Raw genomic sequence first — 22,694 nt, 5'->3', positions numbered from 1 at the left:
ATCTCAACCTACATAGACAAACACTTCGTTCATTACCTTACACAAACTTGGAATTTAGGAGAAGGGTATTGTACACCCACAAACATTTAAAACTAATTCATCTCAAACAAAGAAAGTTTACTTCTGACTTCAATTCTGGACAAAAACAGTATCAACTTGCTAAAGTCGTTAATAAATCCTATTTGGCAGCTTTTCAGCATGCCCGTCAAGCATTGCTACAAGGACCAGTATACGTTTGTGTTTGTTGTGCACGGCTACTTTTCAAAAAGGCTGTAAAACAAGTTAATATGGTCCGCTTCAAGAACCTTGAAAAAGTGGACCAATGTCTTTCCAGCATGGAATCCTTTGATGGAGTTGAATGGATATGTTCCTATTGTGTAACATATTTAAACAAGGGCAAAATGCCGCCAATGGCTATTGCTAATTCATTGTCTCTAGATGCCATACCTGACGAGTTATCTTGTTTGTCAACAATTGATGAGCATTTGCTGAAATTGCAAATTCCTTTTGCAAAAATAGGAAACCTTGTGATGGGACAAAAAAGGATTAAAGGTCCTGTAATTAATGTGCCTTCAGAGGTTCAAAAAACAGTGTCGGTACTTCCCAGATGTGTCAATGACAATCATTTTCACCCGATTCAGTTGAAAAGAAGGTTAAAATACACTGGATATTATAAGTTCCGCATGTCCAATATATACAATGTTTTAAAGGGTCTTACATGGCTCAAAGTACACAATGATCTCTATAGAAAAATTGAGCTTAATGGTAACATTAACGTTCATGAAATAGACCCTTTTGCACACAATGATAATATTGATTCTCCTGGTTCTGAAATTGGAGAAATGAATGAAAATTATATTCGGGGTTCCAATCCTGTTCCAATTGGAAATAGATTGCTAAACAATTCCGCTTCAGCCAGCCGTGTACAATTAGTTATTGAAGACCCAGTGGATGTATGCAAATCAGAATCACCAGTTACATCAGGTGATGAAATGGAGGTGCAAGGTGGGTGTGTCTTAGACAGTTGCATGCAACCTGTGAATGGGCCTTTGGCTGCTGCGGACACAGTCATCCACAGAATGGCGGATTCTTTACACAGCACTATTATAATTGCACCTGCCGAGGCGAATGCGCCTACAAATTTTTTTGATCCCATAAGTAAGACACAAGAAGAAGAGAGCTTTCCGAAGTTTTTCCCTTTCGGGTGTGGAGGTTATCACTCAGCAAGAGAGATGCCATGCTCTTTCACGAACTATATAAATTGCAGATTAAGAAATGTGGATGGAAGGTTTCGGGATTTGACCTACCTTTTTTGGTGCCAATATGTGAAAGAAATTCTTCAGATTCGTGGGGTACAATCTGTTTATTTGCGGCAGATGCTCACCAGAGGTGTTCATACAAAACAGCATATTCATGAAAAAGGTGGTTTGGAAAACCTTATTAATTCCGATGCTGCATTCAATGCATACAAAACTATCAGAGGTACTCCTGCATATTGGCAGAACAAGAAAAAGGATGTTTTTGCAATGGTCAGACAATTAGGGAAACCTCATATATTTTTCACTCTTAGTGCAGCCGAAACAAGGTGGTCAGAGCTTTGGCAAATATTACATCGTGCAAAGTTCAAAAAAGATCTGTCTGAAGAATCTGCCCTCGGTTTATCATATACGGAAAAAATGAAACTCATACAAGATGACCCAGTTACCACAGCTTTGTATTTTCATCATCGTGTTACAGAGGTCCTCAAGTTTGTCAAATCGCCATGTAAACCATTGCTTTGCGCAGTTAAAGACCATTTTTATCGAGTTGAATTTCAGGCAAGAGGCTCGCCACATGTCCATGGCTTAATATGGTTAGACATCGGCAATAACGATAATGATACCATTGTCCAATACACAGAGAAGATTATCAGTTGCTCTATTCCTGATGCACAAAATGATCCTGAACTATACAAGCTCGTCACTGCACTACAAGTACATCATCACACATCTACCTGTTTGAAAGGCAATAATGCCGGTACTTGTAGATTTTTCTATCCAAGATTACCTTTGCCACAAACAATGCTTTTATCAGGCATACCCGATTCCACCTCCGATGCAGATATCAGAAAATTCAAAAGAATTAGGAATAAACTCCAGGAAAAGCTGTGTGACCTACTACAAAATTCTAATGATACTGAAGTTTCATTTACAGATTTTTTAAAATTATGTGACGTTGACGAAGAAACGTATATAAATGCCATAAAAACATCTATTAAAGGCGAAGCAGCAATTTTTTTAGGTAGAAAGACATCAGAGGCTTTTGTTAATAATTATAATCCGAATATTCTCAGGCTACATCAAGCTAACATGGATATTCAATTTATTGTTGATGAGTATGCTTGTGCTAATTACGTATTATCTTATATAAATAAGAATGAAAGTGGTATGTCAAAACTACTGAACGAACTGAATGAAGAAGCCAAAACTTCCGGAAGCACAATGAAGGAGCGTTTGCGATCTTTAGGCAATTGTTGGACACATCACAGAGAGGTGTCAGCACAAGAAGCTGCGTATCGCGCTCTGAGCGTTCCTTTGGCAGCTTCATCAAGGATAACTAAATTCATTCCCACGTCTCCGATGCAGAAAAGATATGCTTGTTTAAAGCAAAACTGGTCTGAACTTCCTGAAACTGAAAATGTATTGAAAAATGGTGTCATTGAATACTACATATGTCGGCCAATTGAATTGGAAAATACCTCGCTTGCAGAATTTGTTGCCAATTATGATATTATGCCTGGTACAATATCTGGTGACATCACAGAAACAGAAGAAGGGGAAAATTTTAACCACAATTCAAACAATCGTGCTAAACAACGTTCAAATATTTTGCAGATGAAAGAAAACATGGGATGCCTCAGAAAACGTAGGAAGGAAGCAGTTTTGAAGTACTTTCGCCATTACAAGACTGCTGCTGAAGAATCCTTTGCACTTTGTATCCTTTTTGTTCCTTGGCGAAATGAGTCTGTTGATTTGGGCAATACCAACATGCTTTGTGACAAGAGAAAAACGACCATTTTGCAGCAGTTGCGTCATTTCGAAGAAAATGCTTCGTTCGAACATCTCGTGAATAACATTTTGAATGAACTACCGGAGGATCAACTTGAGGAACATTTTGAATATGAAGAGACAACAGATGAGAAAGATATCAACAATCACATATCAACTCGACTGATGTCTGCACCTCGAATTCTTCATGCAAAGGAAGACATTTTGATTTCTTTGCGTAAATTAAATATTTTACAAAGAGAGTTTTTCGATGATGTTCTTGCACATTTGAAAACTCCGGAAAATGAGAGAAAATCGAAGTATGTTTTTCTTTCTGGTGGCGCAGGGACAGGAAAATCATTCGCTCTTCAAGTGCTTACACACGCTATCGATTATACTCTTATGCAGAGGGCAAATGTGGATCCGGAAGAAATCAGGTGGCTTGTGGTTGCACCTACTGGTTGTGCAGCTTTTAATGTTAACGGCTCAACTATACATTCAGCCTTTGGCATCCCAATGTTAGGAAGTACCAGGTCATATTGCAAACTTTCAAATGATAAATTGAACAGCTATATGCGAAAATATTTCTATTTACAAGTCTTGTTCATCGACGAAATTAGCATGGTTGGTGCTACATTGTTCTCATGGATTGACCAGCGACTGCGAGAAATAAAAAAAAGTAATATTCCGTTTGGGAACGTTTCAGTTATAGTTATAGGTGACTTATTTCAACTTCCACCTGTAATGGATTCATGGATTTTCTGTACTCCAACTATTCATGGAGAAGCAGGTTGCTTGTCTACTAGTATATGGTCGAAATTTTCCCTGATCGAATTGACGGATATATTAAGGCAAAAAAATGATCTTGAATTTTGCCAGATTTGCAACAGAGTGAGAGAAGGAAAGCAAACTCAAAATGACATTGACTTCTTTAACAAGAAACTTCACACAGTATGTCAGCAGGAAGATACTATTTGTACACTGCTTTTTAAAGAAAATGCATTTGTCGATCAGTATAATGCCCAAAAATTAGCATCACTTGATAGTGAAGTTGTAGAGTTTTTTTCAGTTGATGTTTCAGCAAATACTATGGAGAAGTGTGACATACCTTCTTCCTTGCCTCTTTCTAGAACAGCAGGTCTTTCCAGATGTCTTCAACTAAAGGTTGGTTGTCCAGTTATGGTCACATGCAATGTTGATACCAAATGTGGTCTTACAAACGGAGTACGGGGAGTCGTGCAACATTTAGAAAATACTAACAGTATGGTCGTGTGGGTAAAATTTGATGATCCAGCTGTCGGAAATACTATTCGAAATAAAACCCGTTTGCAGAGGCCAGACAACTTCTCTGTGCCTATTGTGCATTTGAAATGCAATTTTTTATACAAGAAAAAAACTGTAAGTCGTCGACAAATACCATTACGTTTGTGTTTTGCTTTGACAGTTCATAAAGCGCAGGGGCAGACACTTGATGGGGCAATCATATCGATGGATGGTAAGAGACGCACAGTTGAAAATGGTCTTTTTTATGTTGCGATAACCAGAATAAGATCAAGCAATCATTTGCACTTAAAGAATTTCAACGAAAGTTACATCAGAATCAGTGCACAAGTGTCACAAGAAATGAAAAGACTTCGGAGCAAACTATATGATTATTGTGAAACACCATTACGAATAAAGACACACAAAAAAGAAATTTCAATTTCATACTTGAATATCTCATCTCTTAGAAAACACATTAATGATTTGAAATCTGACTTCAATTTATTAGATTCAACAGTTCTATGCATTGCAGAAACCTGGCTTAGGCCATCGGATTCTGGTCCAAATTACTACTTGGAAAATTTCAACATTTTAGAAAGACTTGATGGACTAATTCAGACAAATGGAAAAGGATTGCTTCTTTATTCAAAAAGTAATATCAGATATTCAATATACAACTCTGGAAATGACGAAATTCAGTGGATCATGGCCAATATAGATGATCTAATTTGCTGTTTCGTATATTTCCCACCAGGAACTGCTTTGTATATGATGTCTGATTTGTTCTTATCATGGTTTAATTCTCAAACAGTACCGGATTTAATCATTGGTGATTTCAACAAGTCAACTGCAGAAATGGAAGTGTTATCATCAAAATACTCCTTGCTGTGTTTGACAGAAAGCAAGACTACTAGAGGTTCAAGGGATATCGATCACATTTTCTGGAGGAAATCTGATCACATGTCAGTATCTGCACAAGTTTACAATGTGTTCTACTCTGATCATGATGCAGTTTCAGTGCGTGTGGAAAAAAGGGAAAACTCAATGCTTCTTTGCAATGTGGAACTACCAACAGGTAAGGATAATATGATTTCTGATACAGAAGTATTTTAAATGTGTTTTTTTTCATATTGTTGAGGAAAATAAAATGACACTGTTGCAATGAGAAATATAGTGGGAGTGGAGAATGTACTAGCATTGTCAATGTCTGATATTTTTCATGGTTTGAATACAATGTCTTCGGTCTCATATTAAACTTTGACTTATAACACCAATGGTCCTTACCAATGAACAACTTCATAAAACATGCTGTTTTCGTGAGTCCGGTTTTGAATGATTGAGTTCATTTAAATTTATAGTGTAACATCAAAAACTGGCTGATGTAAGTATCGCTGGATTTATTTCAAAGATACTTATGACAGATGAATTTTTCTGTGGGTAATCTGATCATATGTCAGCATCTGCACAAGTTTATAATGTCCTCCACTATTTTAATGAGTCAATGACGTAGGTATGTGCCAAATCATATCAAGTTTATTTACATGTTTACTCTTACTGCATTTGCAGTCAAATTAACTTATTCCATTTTTTTGTACGCTTGCACAGCTGCAATGTTTATGCTCATCTTTTAGCCTTTTTTCATTACAGTTCTGCGGTAAACAACATCAATATGCTAATAAAGAAGCATTACAATCTTTCCAATAGTGTTCAACATGTTATGAAATATGGTGGTCGCGGTTTCATCAATGCAAAAAATATTTGCCGGTTTAACAGCGTGATGCAATTATTGCAAATAGTTTTCGTGTCCATATATTTGAGCATTGCTCTCTTGTATTCTTTAAATCATTGTTTGACTTTTCCGTTCAATTAATTACTGTTAGACTTAGTCACGGTGTCAACGCAAGATAACCAGTATTGTTTCTTGCGACTCCTTTCACTCCGAATTACCGTTTTTGCTTCTTTTCACATTTTGTATTCATTTAGTGTATTTCATGTATGGTGAAAAAACTACTGATTGCTGATGTGTTTGAATTCATTATTGTGTATCTTAATCACCGGATGTCGCCAATGAGCTATCTGATCTGAATGAATTATAATGGCTGTTCTTGTAGTCTAGTTTATTTCGAATCTATTACTGTTTTACCATGAATTGTGTATTTTAAAGATAATTTTTTATCATATTGCTCCATTGCTATATTTGCTGCTGTAATACAGCAACAAGGTGTCGATGACTGGATGACTCGTTGAGTCTTTTGCGACCCCGCGTCAATTTCTGTAAATCAATGATTCCCGTTTTTAGTTTACTGTTTTTCTCTTGCTTTGTATTGATTCTTGCATGACGAAATGAATCTAAATCAGAGTTTGACACTAACCATTATTGTCTGGAACCGCTTGTTCTTTTATCTTTAATTTATTACCTTACGATATTCAGATCAAAGTCTAGTTCACACAAGAAGAATTTCCTTGTGAGCTCGTATTCAAAAAGAAAATGTCGGATAAAGATTTCATGCTTGATGGGAAAAAATCTGAATGTGGACAAGGGCCAAACTAAATAGATTGGCGGGCCAGGTTGTCACCCGCGAGCCGCCTCTTGCACAACCCTGTTAGAGACGGTATATTAATCGGTGCTCTTTTAATGCGACGATTGCACAAGCTTTTTGTTTGCTATCTAACTATGTATGAGGATTTACTATTAGATCTCCACACTAGAAAACCCTTATTCCTAGTCGGTCTGTGTATTTGTCTGTCTGTCTAGTTCTAGATGTAGCGTCTAAGCGACCGGACCGATCTCAATTAAATTCCTCATTTGGGTTTAATAACAATTTTGCATGTATGGTAACAGTTTGCTTTTGTGCGGGACTCGCCTATCAGCGGAAATCCTAATTTTGTTCGCATATTTTACATCAAGTTGTCTAAAACTGTGAAGGACTGAAACCTAAGGAGGTATATCCAATTGGCTATCACAGGCAGTCCCCGAAGTCGTAACAGAACTAAAATAAGGAAAATCCGAGTAAAATAATGGCCTCGACCTATCTTGGTAAACATACTACAAGAGTACCAAATATTCTACCACCCCTCACCCCCAGTGTCTTATCGGCTTTTCTTCCTCCGCGATCAATATAACCATCTTATTCTGGTGCATCAGTGTTCTTGTCCTTAGTGTATAGCAATAGATGAAAGGTTGTTATGGCTGGCCTTTGATAGAATCAACATAAAGCAAACTGGATAGTAATCAGATTTATTTCAGATATATACAATCATGGTAAAAGAAAATGATTCAATGAAAAACAATATAACGGTCAATGGTTTAATATAGCGGCATCAAAAATGCATATTAGAACGATTAGATTTTCCTATTGGGTTCCAAACTAATATGATATATTATACTGTACATGGACACTGGTTTAATAAATGGATGGCGGCATCCCGAATGCATATTAGAAATTATTTTCCTATTGGGTCACAACATTTAAGGATATCTTGTTCACGAAATAGTCTTTTAATACAACTAGCGCGAGGCCCTAGCCTAGTTAAAGCAGGGGCGAGCGGGTCATGTGAGTGTGATGTAAGATTGAAAAACGATACGTGGAAAACAATAGGCCTCGCGCCAAAATCAAATTAATCGCAAGCTTCTTAAATTCTTTGAGGTATTTTTTAGCTAAGCATCAACATTTGGTTTTATTTTGGCTGTGGCAGCATCAGGCGTGCTAGATTGAATAACCCAATGGGAAGGATTTGTCCAGCCGGCCGTAGTTTTCCCCTGCCAGGATAAAAGTGTTGGTTATAAATATGTTGGTATCGCAGATCTCAAGTTTAAATACCATATCAGCCCCCCACCCAAAACCCCCGCGTGCAGGAGTAATAAATTGGGTAAGCAATGGGGTATTGGTTCTTAGGTACAATGGCCGCTTGTATAAGGCTATGTTCGGAGGACAAAAGGCGCGAATATGCGTTGCATAAAATATAGTAATGGCCAAATACAATCTGCAAAAACGAAAACCATATTATTGAACTATTTTTGTAAACAACTTTGAATTGATATAGGCATTATGGAAATTCATTTCGGTGTTGCGGGAAGATGGCTTTGTTCTTACTCTTTCAAAGGGTTACAAATTAAAAAAAAAAGAGTCTTAGTTCCTGGTAAGACCTTTGTTTAACTCTACGCGTTGTGTCCGAATCTTCACTTTTGAAAGTGCAAAATCGTAATTCAGTTTCTATAATGATAAACTCCGGAGAGTTTTAAAATACTATTGGAAACTTTGAGTTGAATTCAAAGCATTATATATATATTTTTAAGATGACCGTACATTTGAACCCACGTACATTTGAACCCATGTCTATATCCGCGGGTTCAATCAATATGCGGGTGCTAAAACCCATGGGTTAGGGTTAGTATGAGTTCAACTATCCGTACAACAACAAAATTTCATGGGTTCAAATGTACGTGATTTCAAATGTAATGGAACCATTTATTAATATACAATACAATAAACCTCGTTTCATATTATGGTGTTTAGGAATACTGAACATTTTAGTCGAACAGGGAGTATGGACAAACTTTATATATAAAGATTTATCTTTGATTTCTAGGAAAGGATTTTCAATTTCTTCCCTCGGGAAGTTCGCTAATATAGGTTTTAAAATATAAGTTTGATATCCACCGGGCTTGGTTAGATATCGTTTAATGTTGATCATGATTCATGCATTATCGGTCTTTGACTTTTCGTAAATGTGAAATTATGGTTCAATTTCGCATAAATATTTTCGTTTGTCGGTACAACCTTCATCATTCAGCGTCCAGTTCCACTTGGGCCTTATCTCAACGCAATCTTGATCACCGTCATAGCTGTTAGGTTGATCATCATACCATGGAGTAGAACCTGCAGTCGCCGTTACATCATCTTCCCAGATGAACGTATTTTCCTCTTGAATGTCATTCAAACCAATCCAAGTGTCGTTTCCTCCAGATTTGAGCAAGGGTACGATTTCTCTAAAGAAAAATAATGTCTTTTGCAATCACACCATTCATGACATTGGAAATCGAAGATTGGTTTGGTACGCTTTCGAGTTGGGACTAGGAATGACCAAAGCCGAATTACTTTTTGCTTAATATTTGAACACCTATCATTCCATTGGACAACTGTAGCAAGTACATAACAATAGTTACCGTATACACCACGTATTGTTAATAGTGCATGTTATTTGTCTGAAACAAGGTCGTTGATTCAATTTATTTTCCATATCATATCTTTCCTTCACCCAAGTATTGCTCGTCTTTATCGTTCTCTATTAGTTAGAAATTTGGTTCCATCACAATACTTGCGGTAAGGGTTTAAGTGTAATTCGTTATCTGTTATTTGTATTCAATTCGATTGTGCAACTTTAGGAATGTTTAGGAATCTGAAAGAACGAGTTTGAATCGTTTATATGAAATCTATATATCGGATTTCGGTTATGTCTCACTCCCTTATTGACCCCAACAACCTAAATTACCTTCGAACATTTTCATCTCGAATTCCCGCCGATGCCAGTTGGCCTCCAAGTATCTTGCAATTTGCCTTCGCCTCCGCGTAAGTGGCATTGTTGTCAAATAGTTTGTAGTAATAGTTGTTTTGCGCTTGATACCATGTGCTGGGGGCTTCGATGCCACGTGAGGTCAATATAAAGTTCTTCAGCTGCTCTCGAATTTGTTGCATTACTGTGAAGTGAATTGAAACTGGATATCATGTCTTTGTTATTCAAGAGAGCATTAACTTTAGTAACTTGATATGAATGAAAAAATCTCATTACTTATCGATCTTATGATCGGTAAGTATGTTAATAGGTATTTTTCTGTTTGTTTGTTTGTTTGTTTGTTTTTCTGTTAGATACACGCGATATCTCACGAAAGAGAGGTTCAATCTGCTCCAAATTTTGCATGTGTATTCATCATAGTTCAGAACAGAAGCCTATCGATTGGATGGATTATGTCGTATAATTAGCGAGTTATTAATTAATTAGTGATGGGACACACGGTGTCACTAGGGAGTAAGACCACTGTTTTGGGGATCCCCTAACCTCCGATCGATAGGTCTTCGGTTTCAAACCGAATTCTATTTTTTTTTTTTTTATTAAGTGGTATTTATTAAATCATAATAGTTTTCTCATTACCTTACGATACGAAAATATGAAAATAACCATAAATCGCTCAAAATATTTTATTTTTGATATTCGTTATTTTCATTCGTTTTTGCTTGTCAAAATTTACTTGATTTCAATTGTTCAACAGATGTTTTGATTTCAGTAAGTTTTGTTTTAGTGTGTCCAGATTCTAAGTATTTAAAAAGCTACAAAACTTTATGCTCGATCATTATAATTTGATATAGTCTTTTACGAAAAGCCTTTAGCGCGAATCATCGCTTCTTCCACCATTCCAACACGAAATGTAAATAGGATCGTTTTTTTATTATGTTAATTTTATTGTTGTAAAAAAAACGATTTCTCATCTGGCCAATTAGTTTCAGGTTTTCACTCGTTGAGAATCGTATTTCACGCTAGCTAGAGGGCTATTACTATTATTCATTTCAAAAATTCTGTTGACTCCATGGGTTTCGTTTGTGTGGTATGACGTCATCGAAAATTGCGCACCTTTGTCGGTTCCGCGATCGCGTTAGACGGATGTACCTACTATTTTGTTTGAGCTTTGTGTCCAGATATTTGACCATGGCACCTATATTTACTCAAATGAAGTGTTAATTATTTACCGGCTTTCAAATCTTCTATATCCTTGCTAGATTTCTCAACAACGGGAGCAATTTGAGTCAGTTTTGCTTGTATCTGTCCCGAAATATCTGAACAAAAATTTATCCGACTTGAAATAACATTATTTTGAAATATTACAATATTCACAAAAAAGTCTTCACCTATGGGACGTTGATAAAATTAGAAAAATTCAAAACAAGCGTGACGATATTTTTTTAATTGCGTAAATTAATGTAACCATAAGAATATTTTCAAAACGAATTTCAAATAACAATGTCCCGAATTGAATATTTTCCGAGTTTTAATTTCTTGGTAAATACGAAGACTAAGGTATTGAAAGAAGTTATATAGAATCCAGGCTTGGAATTACGAAAGCGTTTGATAGTATTTCAAAAACATATAAAACAAACATGCTCCCTGGATAAAGAATACGTTATTGCTATTTTTAAAAGTAAACAAGACGAACTTCCAGTTCAATACACGAAACAGAGCAAAAATTTACTCGATATTTTACTTGAAGCTCAGTCCTGGCAAGTACTAAGTATTCGGGGAATCATCCTCGCATATCCTATATATATATATGTACAATATATATATATATATATATATATAAATCTTATAGGCTTCCCCTTTTCGAGATAATAAAATCATAATATAATGATCTATCCAATTACAAAACAAAAATAATCAGAAAGGAATAAGTATTTTAGTTTCGTTATTAGTTGTTTTTATTTGTATTCACTGAAAATTATTCTTGATTTACCTGATTTCAATCCTTCAATATCGGTTTCTATTTCATTCAGTTTTGTTCGAGTGTGTCCAGATGCTTTAATAAAAAAAGGAAAAATGATAATAAAATTTACAAGTTAGAAAACTATATGCACGACTAATATAATTTGATTTAGACTTACGAGAAATCCTTTAGTGCAAACCATCACTTCTACCTTGGCCTTCAGCGTGAATGATAGCTTCCACCAAGGTTCCAATCTCGTACGTTCAAGTTTAACTAAACATCACTTAATTTCCTATTGGACATGAAGTGTACATATGAATCGTTGTTTATTTTATCGATTTAATCATTACCTAATGCTTTCGAGTTTTCGCTGGTTAAGGATTGTATTTTCAGAAGGCTATTACTTTTATTTATTTTAAAAATTTCTATCGACTCTATGGGTTTCGTTTGAGTGCTATGACGTCATCGAAAATTGCGCACATTTATCGGTCCCGCGATCACGTTAGTCGTGACACTGATGTACCGGTAGTCTACTGTTACAGGTTGCTTATACGTACTACTTCGCTCTCATGTTTACTCAAATGAAATGAAGGAATTGTTTTGAAACGTTTACCTGCTTTCAAATCCTCTATGTCCTCGCTAGATTTCTCAACAATCGGACCAATTTGAGTCAGCTTTGCTTGTATCTGTCCGGAAATATCTGGACAAAAATTTATCCGACTTGAAATAACAATGTTATAATACAATATTCACGAAAATGTCTGCATATGTAGGACGTTGATAATAAAAGAAAAATCCAAACCAAGCGTGCCAATATTTTTTTAATTGCGTAAATTATTGTAACTTTAAGAATATTTTCAAAATGAATTTCAAATTACAATGTTTCAAATTGATTACTTTCCGAGTTTGAATTTTTTTGGTAACTACAAAGACTAAGGAGTTGAATGGAGGTATATACAAATCCAGGCTTTTTATCAATAATACTCTGTTTAATTGAACTGGTAAAGTGTTTTATGCGCCACGAAAATGTACATCTGGAAAAACTCATTTGAAAAGGAATCTCAGAGAACATACAAAAAATAATAGTAAACATTGTTACAAACGACCCTATGAATCCCAATAGCAATTTCAACAAAATAAATGCAATTCATATGCTCAATTCGTAATCACATACCACTGAAATGCTCTTTTATAGTTTCATTTACTATTTTGTAATTGACTCGACCAGGAGGCCCCCTGGGACCGCTTCTGACGAAATACTGATCTCGGTTAGTGCAACACCGATACATTTCCTGATCGTAAAAAAATGTATAACATCAATAAAATGTAAATATGTGGAGCGTAATACAACAATTACAATCGTTCCAACATTAGTGGTAATCATTTGGGTGTGGTTTGCAGGGGCGTGTCAAACTTTACTGGTGCCGGGAACAAGTTTTTTGTAATGATGGCGCTTCATGCGTAATTTTAAAGATAATTCGGGAGATAAATAAAATATTGGTATACATGAGAATGAATAAATTAACGGTCAGGTAAGAGTGAAATGTTATATTATTGATGATTGAATCATCAAACACAGTTTTTACATCATTGAAAAGAGCACACGGTATTTTGTATTTGAATGAATTCAAAGAGATATATGTTGTTACACATTAGAATGAATAACGAGGCTTCTCCCCCTATTTGTGATTGAATGAGTTGTTTGCCAATCCTGATAAGACCATGTAACCACTAATATCTATCAATCATTACAAATTAAACATAGAGCTTGTAATACGATGCACGTTTCCTGGTAGAGTCAACTGTTGTATTTTCCGACTCCGATATTAGTAGGATTTATTAAAATATGACTACCAGAACAGAGAGCGATGCTCAAATATATGGTTACGAAGACCGAAGCGAAGCTGTTGTCTACCGTACATTTACAGTACTGGTACGGTCAAAAAAAACCCGACTTACGCGTAGCGAAATGGTAGCACGAGAGAGGTCGAAGAACCGCTACAAGTAATTTCAATTAATTTTCAAGAGGTCATTATTTAGTTAGAGGTAAGAAAGTATATTTTGACTTGTAGTTTGTTGCTTATCCTGTTAAAGTCCTGTTTTGATAAATATTGTTGCCTTTGTTGCAAATACACAACCACATAAACTGAAAAAAGACTAATGGCAATATTTCTGTTCACTATGTTATGAATGAACACACTGTATTCATTTCATTTTCTTGACGTTTTCGGTAAACTTCTCACTGAAAAATAACCGATTAATTTGTGATTTTTTGCTCACTATGTTAATTTGTGACTTTATTGCATAAAAATAAAAGCGTTTGATAGCTTCTTTAAAATAAATGCAACTTTAAAATAAATGCAACTTCTTATGCTGTTTTTTGTTGTAAACTGCTTGTCTGAGGAAGTCTGATTTTGGTCAGAAACGGTACAGAAATACATTTGTGCTGGAGTGCAGCAGGGCTCTTGAATTGCATAGTTCTTATGCTGTGTTGTTGTAAACCTATGGTTATTGATTTTCCGGGGAATCCACAATCTTGCATCGGGATATTAATCGATTTACTTGTGTTTTTGTGCTTACGGCGTTAATTTGTGACTTTATGACTTCATCGAATGGAAATTGATGCGTTTAAAGGCTTCTATAGAATAAAAGCAACTTTTCATGCTGGGTCGTTGTAAACTTATGATTATTGATTTTCGGGGAATTCCCTGATATCCAATTTTTGCATTAGTATTTTTGAGCATTGTTTTACAGAAAATGTGCAACTTCTGTTAGTGGGAACTAACTGTAATTCGTTCAGTATGCTCATTTTCACACAAAACTAAAGAATTTATTTAATTCCTAAACGAAACTCCCTTTCTAAGCGTTTTTCAAGGCCTCGTATCACGGCCTTACTCACTTCTTTGTACATTTTACGGTACTCATACGGTCCAAAAAGTTCCGACTTCGAGAAAGAATCGAGTATCAACATGAGAATTCAGAACTTAATGACGACATCTTGGATAATTACAGAATATACCAGCTTAGAAAGAACCTATTCCGTTTCTTTATTTTGAAATAAAACTTTTCCAAGTTTTCGAGATTCACGTTTTTGTCTTAAAACCCTTCATTTCGCCCGGGAATTTGATTTCATAAGTTTAAAGATTCATTTGATCTCAAATATTGATTCCACTTTTGGATTTACAAATCGAATCTCATCTTTTTTCGATTCGAATCAGATTTACGAAAAAAAATTGAGAATAAAAAAACATTGAACGTTTGTTAATTGTTGTTATCAGCGGCGTTAAATCTGCCGAGGGCGTTTATACGACAAATAATACCAAATTACAGGACAAAGATGTAAATGAATTTTTGTGATTGACTTTTACTGATCTGCCGTCATTTATTCATTTTAAGTTCAGCGCTAGGCACTCTTTATGCATCACTCGAGATGCTGTGTGGCGTGATTTCCCCCAAATCGCCAGTTAAGTAATTCACTGAATGGCCTAAGTTTCTATTATACGCAAATTTAAATGACCGTATGCCTGAAAATTCGTGACAATTTTAATGGAAATTTTCTACAGCACACGTGTGTGTTCAAACATCAATCAGAAGAACAAAGATCTCGTGGTTGGGGCTTACTGCAGTCAACAAGGCCATTCTACAATGAACGAATTTTCGGTAATTAGAATAGAAAAACTGTTTTGAGATCAAGCATACCGGCAAACCAAATAATCTCATTTCATTAACAAATTTGGAACATTGGGACCACTAAGAATGAAATTACGAGTGGGATTAAACTCTATTTATATATCATCTCAACCGTATATATTATTACACGCACAATACTTTATATTCGACCTCTACCTCACCTCAATGTAATTATGCTTGACCCGTAGTCATCCAACGGCATAAAAAACACTTACAATACAATGTTGCAATACAATGTTGTAGCCCCCAACATGAACTTCATGAACGTTGTTGTCGGTGTCCCGTTACAGAAATATATTTGCGTTAGTTAATGTGCAGCAAGAATAAATCAAATAGTAAAGGCATCTGTTATGTTTTTTTATATGAGTTGTTATTTTTTCAAAAGGATGGAATATGGTTGACGTATGAAGCGCAATTACGCGGTTATGTGACACATCCTACGACGACAAGCGTACTGAAAAACCTCCGTACTTAATTAATCGACAACTGCAACCGTTATTTTAAATCATTTATAAACTCGTACATTATTTGAACAGTGCATTACCGTGGTTTCTAGTTTGGTATCTTAACCACAGAAATCGAGGCCTAAATATTTTCCAAATGATGGCGAAGGGAATAAAAAAAATAAATGTGATTTCCTATAATATTTGCCACGCCGCTCACCTGCGAACTTTGTTCGGGGATTCGCTGTCCATGTGATATTCCAACGCATAGTATCATGTGTATCAAAGTAAAATACATGATTACTGTGCCTAATATCAATACTTTGGAAGACTAGCAATTTCTGAATTAGGAATAAATTCTGAAAAAGAAAAGCTATTAAACAAACTCGCCTGATTAAGACTTATCGACAACGTGTCCATTTATAAAGATCCGTAACTTTTTGTTAACTTTTTACAAATTTTTTAAACTAATTCGGATATACAGAATGGCTCTGAGCCTTTCAATATACAATAGCCACGTACATGCTTGCGAATAATCCTTGCTCGGGGCGATAAATGATAAAATTAAGAAAGCGAGCCAACCTAAAACGTACTCGATCTGGAAAAAACACCTTTTCGGTCATACTAGTAAATCGCAATTTATCTTTTCCTCAAGATAAATAGGAAAAATCCCATTATATCCCAAAAATCAAAGCATTTATCGAGGGCTTCAAACCCGAAGCGGCAAAACTTGTAAAAGCTGTTTTGAGAAAAGAAAATTAGTAAAACATATGTTTTTAATTTTTCAAACTCCTGTGAAATTTTTATTGAAATATCTAAATACCAAATTAGAGAAAACCTTCTTTTTCGATATTTTGAAATGAAACTTTATCGAGATTTTGAGTTTTACTATTTTGTTTTGGAACCCTAAATATACTTACAAAAATACAACGAATAGCTCCGACAATTGGCTTATCGCTCCATGAAAGAATCACTGTTTTTCTAGAGCAGTGGCTCTTAAATTTTTCGAGGGGGGCATCAACAAGGTCAACTCAAGACAGACGACACACGTGTCACGATTGCATTATGGGTAATCGTGGTCGGAGTCAATGTGTCTAGTAATAAGGCCGAAATTCCAAGCTTGTAGACGAGATTCTTTTGGAGCAAATTTATTTCAAGATTTTCAAGAGACATTTTTGCTTGGAATTATATTACGGCGTAACATTGTGGTTTAGGGATAAATTCGTTATTTCAGGTAAAATTAATTAAAAAGACTGGAAATTGCTAATTTCGAAATTCTCCAACTGATAGTCTATGTCGGCTAATCTACCGTTCGTTCGCACTTGATTTGCCACAAACTAACACAAATTTTGAATTAATTTATTCAGATTCCGATAGTTATAAATCAATGTAAAGCAATAAATAAAATGAAACACAAAACAGAACAAGGGAGCAAGCTATGCTCAAATATATATACACGAAAAGGAAAAGGAAATATTTTATCATCAACTGTATCAGGGTACCGCCGTAACGGTAAAAATGGATGCTTTTCCTTTAGTAATTAGAATGAAAATTACCACTCAGTAGTGAATTCAGGACAGTGATATATCTAGCTTCCTCTGATATGCGTTCGCGGAACCGCCACAAGGTGCGCAAATTTCAATGACGTCATAGCACACGAGAAAATAATTACAAAGAGTTCACAGAAATATTTAAAATAAATAAAAGGAATAGTCTTCTATCAAAAAATACAATCTCTACTCACTGAAAATTTCAAAAGCAATGGTCCAGTAGTCAATGAGAAAGGCGATTTTTACACAACAAGAAAAGAAATACTATCATGATGATCAACAACAACAAAATAACAAAACAATCCACAGGACCATTTTGTGTCCAATAACTACACGGTTATCTCCTCGCCACTTAACAGAATTCGCCTGTTTTTTGCATTTAATTCTTCTGTGATTAATTGTTCAACAGACGGCAATATATGATGACCGCGCGTGACCGTCTACAATCCTGACAAACTAAGGCCCACAGGTCAAATCCAACCCGTTGAGTGATTCAATCTGGCCCGCATGATGCTGCCAACACCAAACTAGCGCTAAATTTTGGTTTTTATAGATGAAAATTTGCTCAAGGAATTTTTTACGTCACACTTACATGACCTGCCAGCCTAGACGGGCGAACTTTTTGTCTCCCGGTCTAGAAACCTGATTTCACGTAACCGTCCACATCCATTGCGTAACTTCTAACCCTACTTAACATTTTCAATGCTTTAAGAAATCAAGGACGCCCAACGATGGAGGTTTGAAACTTATTTTATTTTCGGTACATGCAAAATAGGAAATGAAACAATGCAAATAAGTACGCGATTAAATGCAATAAAATATATACACATTTTAGGAAACTCTGCGCGAAAGATAATATTTGAATATAGCATAGCCAAATGCGTCAATATTTCAATTCAAGAAAATTTGTGCAAATTTGATATTCCCTAATTCAATATAAATATTGAATTATCGCCACTCCCGTAGTATGTGTTCAAGGTTAGGATTGGGTCATAATTTTATTCCCATATTCATTATTTCAGTTCTCTAACGAGTTCGGAGGCTATCTGTGTTAGCCAAGTTAATATACCCCCTGCCCATAGGTTTCAATCCCTATTACAAAACTCGATGTAAAATAAGCGAACAAAATTATTCAGCACCATATAAGTACACACACTTATGGAACGTCGGTCGAATTATTTATGAAAACAAGTTGTGGTTAATATTTTGAATATTCATTCATGTTGCAGATTTTCAAACACTTTGGACGTTTTGGACGTCAAAGCAGTGTTTCGCAGACTATAATTAGTTAGTTTTAATAACAAGTTATGATTTATATTTATGAATAGGTACTCCCAAAGTATGTGAACCAAGATGGCGGACACCGGAATCTAGTGTGTGTACCATGGTTAGCCCATAATTTCAGCTAGAAATACTACGGGAGTCACTTGGCTAGTCCCTGAACTCGTAATAGAAATAAAAGAAGGGAAATTGGATGGAATAAAATTATAGATCAATTGAAATTTTGGACGACATAGCAGGACGAAAGTATTTCAAAGTCTATCAAATAGTAAGTTTTTAATGACAAGTTGTGGTTTAAATTTTTGATCATTCATTCATGTTGCGAATTCTCGAACAAATGTAAAATGTTTTGGACGGCAACTTAGCAGGACAAAAGTATTTTGCAGCTTATCAAATAGTCAGTTTTTATTGCGTCAACAGGTTAACTCTTTCTATTCTATTTTTAATTCACACAGAGCTCCGTGGTATTCGTTGTTCGGTGATACATTAAACATTCCTTGATTTTGTTCATTCGGATTTCGATTCACAACAATCCCAATGTAGTTTATTCCTTTAAGATTTACTGGAAGGTTTGGGTACCATGCGCTTGTTGGGAGAGTGCTCGGTTCACCAGTTGTCAGATGAATACGATCGTTCTGGTGTAAATGCAAACAAGTTAAAAGACTAGATGTGTGGGCAAAGTTTCTGGACCAGGGGCCGTAAGTTTTACCCACCTAGACTGGCGGGCCATGTACTTTAGCTATTAATCTTCACAAATTGCAGAAAAATCATTTATAATACGTATTATTCATATTACCTTTTAAAAATATCAAAAATATGTTTTCCAACCTCGAAAGTCATTCCAGTCCAAACGCTAAAGTAGGATATTTCCGGATAAATCTTTGCCCTCATGTAACTCATTAGCATCCGGTAATGGTCTTCGTTGTAAACATTTGCAAGATTCCGGCCCATGTTACTGCAGATACTCTTAGCAATAGGTAATGTAATGTTTTGTGTTGGATACACGATCACTCGAAAGCATTTTTGATCAAAGATTACATCGCAATTTTCTGCAAAACAAAATTGAATGTATGAGATATATATCGCATTATGTAATTCCCTAGCAGAAGCAGCCTTTATTACAAAAGGGCCAGATACAATTAACAGAGCGAAACCGCGGGCCACACCTTTATTTAACATAGGCTTTCTAGTAATTGCAGGCACAAATTTGCTTCGCACGTATTAAATTAAACTAAATTTAAACTTGTTTTGCGAGCCGCACACCACTTAAAGTTGTCACTACTCCGCGGGCCGCATATTGCACACCCCACCCATAGATAAACAAGAGAGCTGTGCTCAAATATATGGACACGTTTACCAATTCCAAGAAAAGCACCAACATTTAAAGACATCAGTTATAACAGTGAACTCAAGCCCCGCTTTTACGAAACAGTTACGAGTTAGTTCAGTGTCACCGCGCTGTGTTACGGTACCGGAATTGCCCTATCTTTAGAAGTTCCTGTCTTATGACAGCGTAAATTGAAATTGCAAGATGGTCCGACTCACAACTGTAGTAACACCAACGATCCGAGTCCCTATTGTAATATAACACCAAGTACGGCACTATTTGCAATTCACCATTCCTCAAATCGCAGCAAAGCCAGGATTTCGTTACGAACCACCGACGTTCGATGGCACGTGATCAAAAGAACATGAAGAAGAGTGCCAGCATAAGCGTTCGCAGAATGTTCGATGACGTCATAGCAAACAAAACCAAATCTCACAGAGCTAACAGAATTATTTGAAATAAATAATAGTCTTCTGGAGAAAAAATCCATCTTTAACCAGTGAAAATTTCAGAGCAATTGGTCCAGTAATCAAAGAGAAAAGCGACTTTTTAGGTTTTCCACTAGGTGTCCAAAAACGTGTCAAAAAACAACAAGAACAACAAAAACATAGTATTGAAACGATCCATAGGTCCACTAGGTGTCCAATATTAATAACGTTTATATTTATTTTACCTGGTAATAGAGAAATCCCGGTAGTATGTGTCGTGAATCTTTCGATATCTGTACTGGATATCCTGTCGGCTTCCGTAGTAGTGTGCTCGGTAACGATAGAAGTTATTATACCTGAAGAACAAAATGATTTTTCAAGTAATAAACTCAATGAACCAGATGATTTCAGAAAATGTTGAAAAGTAAAAATTTGGATTCAGTCGCGATACCCACAACGAAACGCGTGGTTACAATTTGTGTTAGCAATGTCCAATTAATAAAAATATTCCGGTTTTTACAAAAAGTTGACTGAGTTATCGATCACTGCTTATTTGTATGTAGCTTTCTTCAGATATGATACATACGTACCTGTAGTTTGGAATTTCTTTGGTGTTGTCGACTCAAATGTTAAGTGCGATGCGGATGTGGTCTTAAAGTATTTTGATGCTTCACTAGTTTTCATGATGTTATCGGTTGCTAACGAACCAGTGACGTCATCATCAGTTGCAAAGGTGTATTCGGCAACGTTATTAGTATTGGATGAAGAGGAAGTAGATTCGTCGCTTGTTGCTGCTGTCGATGGATGTGATGTTGTCAACAAATCTGTGACGTCATCAGTTGTGACGTCTAATTTAGTAAGGTCGGTCGAGTGCAATTCATTGTTGTATCGAAAATGGGACGAAATGGTAACAAAATCATCTTTATTTTCCAACAATACCGATTCCAACTTTTGCGCCAGTTTTGCTCGTAGTTCTGTAATGAAAATCATTGAATTATGACGGAATGGCTAGGCTAACGGGTGCGCAACCTTTCGTACAGGAGGGCCAGATACAAATAACTTGGTGAAACCGCGAGACGCACTTTTATTTATCATAGGCTTTCTAGTCAGGCACAAAAATTTTGGGCACAGATATCGGATTTGCATCGCAAAGGGCTTGGAATTACTCGCATCAGAATAAATTAAATTAAAAACCCGCTTCGCTCGCTAGACATAACTCAAAATTGCCGCAATTTTTTTTTCTGTGGGCCGCATTTAGCCCACAGGTTGCACACTCCTTTTTCAGGCTATTGGTCTAACACGTTGATGCATTTACTTAGAGCTCTAAGGAACTGTTCGAATGCTTAAAAGTTGGTAACTTTTATTAAAAAATTAATATAAGAAAAATATGTCATGTTCATGCAATCTTGTTGCTTGCTCTCTTGTTACATAATGCTAGGAATATTACATCAGCTGAAAGTTAGTTGAATGCGGTTTATTCTTTGTTATTCATTTAAGTTTATTTCAGTTCAGTTACAGTGCAGTATGTTCGTAATAAACTCATTCTCACCTTCCTGATTTGATGCCTGTTACATGAAAGAAATATGCATTAGTGTATGAAAAGCTAAAAGTAGAAAAAAATCACGCGATAGCAACCTGACTCACCGTGAAACTGTCTTTGTTACCACATGGTGAACTGTCTGACGCTCCTCCGAATTGAACGATCACAGAAATATCAACTGTAATAAAATATTTATTTTATAAATTATTGGTTAGTTGAACGAACAAACTTTGAATTAGATGGTCCGACTGTGGGATATCGCAATTCAGATATTCACGATTTAAATCATAATCAATCTGGCAAACAATCCATACCTATCGCCTAACCCATGCTTTAATAAATCCGTGGTAGGCGAGCCTGAAACGTTTCAGTACTTCTATATCGAAGGATAAGAACTAGAAGAAGAACCATCATCGAATAAACAAACATAACCCAGGAATTGCAATTAACTTTGCTCTTTTATTCATTATAAATTGAAATGTGACAAATTAAAAATTGGCCAAAAAAAAACGCGAACTGTTTGAATTAATAAATATTAAGTTATAGTCCAATCGTACTTTTTGGTGACTTTCTACTGGAACGTGACTACTTGCTTGTCTCGCTTGACAAGATTCTAAGTTAAAATTATAGAAATAAATCTGCCGCATTTGAATTTTTACACCAGATTTGAAA

The 22,694-nt window shown here is 35.7% G+C and overlaps 2 protein-coding genes across 2 annotated transcripts; both read right to left on the bottom strand.

Moving 5' to 3' along the window:
- Positions 1–6,122: 6,122 nt before the first annotated feature.
- On the bottom strand, positions 6,123–16,254 carry LOC120327623 (uncharacterized). The gene is made up of 7 exons (XM_039393955.2): positions 16,117–16,254; positions 12,938–13,055; positions 12,377–12,463; positions 11,794–11,856; positions 11,033–11,119; positions 9,783–9,987; positions 6,123–9,279 (listed from the first exon to the last, which is right to left on the bottom strand). The coding sequence occupies exons 1-7, from the start codon at positions 16,192–16,194 to the stop codon at positions 9,027–9,029; spliced, it is 891 nt and encodes a 296-aa protein (XP_039249889.2). The 5' UTR covers positions 16,195–16,254; the 3' UTR covers positions 6,123–9,026.
- A 2,781-nt stretch (positions 16,255–19,035) lies between these two features.
- LOC120327820 (uncharacterized) lies at positions 19,036–22,489 on the bottom strand. The gene is made up of 7 exons (XM_039394181.2): positions 22,450–22,489; positions 22,127–22,200; positions 22,032–22,047; positions 21,073–21,456; positions 20,728–20,838; positions 19,556–19,776; positions 19,036–19,362 (listed from the first exon to the last, which is right to left on the bottom strand). Exons 1-7 carry the CDS (start codon positions 22,487–22,489, stop codon positions 19,159–19,161), a joined length of 1,050 nt encoding a protein of 349 aa, XP_039250115.2. The 3' UTR covers positions 19,036–19,158.
- Positions 22,490–22,694: the final 205 nt, after the last annotated feature.

This window comes from Styela clava, chromosome 7, assembly GCF_964204865.1.
Source record: "Styela clava chromosome 7, kaStyClav1.hap1.2, whole genome shotgun sequence".
Classification (NCBI taxonomy): domain Eukaryota; kingdom Metazoa; phylum Chordata; class Ascidiacea; order Stolidobranchia; family Styelidae; genus Styela; species Styela clava.
Note: the sequence above shows the minus strand (reverse complement) of the source record. Positions and strands in the feature narration are given on the sequence as shown.

Coding starts and splice junctions, on each gene's coding strand:
- LOC120327820 (XM_039394181.2), bottom strand. CDS start 22,489: ATGAATAAAAGAGCAAAGTTAATTGCAATTCCTGGGTTAT. Junction 20,839..21,072: donor AAAGAAATTCCAAACTACAG/GTACGTATGTAT, acceptor TTTGTTCTTCAG/GTATAATAACTTCTATCGTT. Junction 19,363..19,555: donor GGACTGGAATGACTTTCGAG/GTTGGAAAACAT, acceptor CATTTACACCAG/AACGATCGTATTCATCTGAC.
- LOC120327623 (XM_039393955.2), bottom strand. CDS start 16,194: ATGTATTTTACTTTGATACACATGATACTATGCGTTGGAATATCACAT. Junction 12,464..12,937: donor TATAAAAGAGCATTTCAGTG/GTATGTGATTAC, acceptor ATTTTTGTCCAG/ATATTTCCGGACAGATACAA. Junction 9,280..9,782: donor CGAGATGAAAATGTTCGAAG/GTAATTTAGGTT, acceptor ATTTTTCTTTAG/AGAAATCGTACCCTTGCTCA.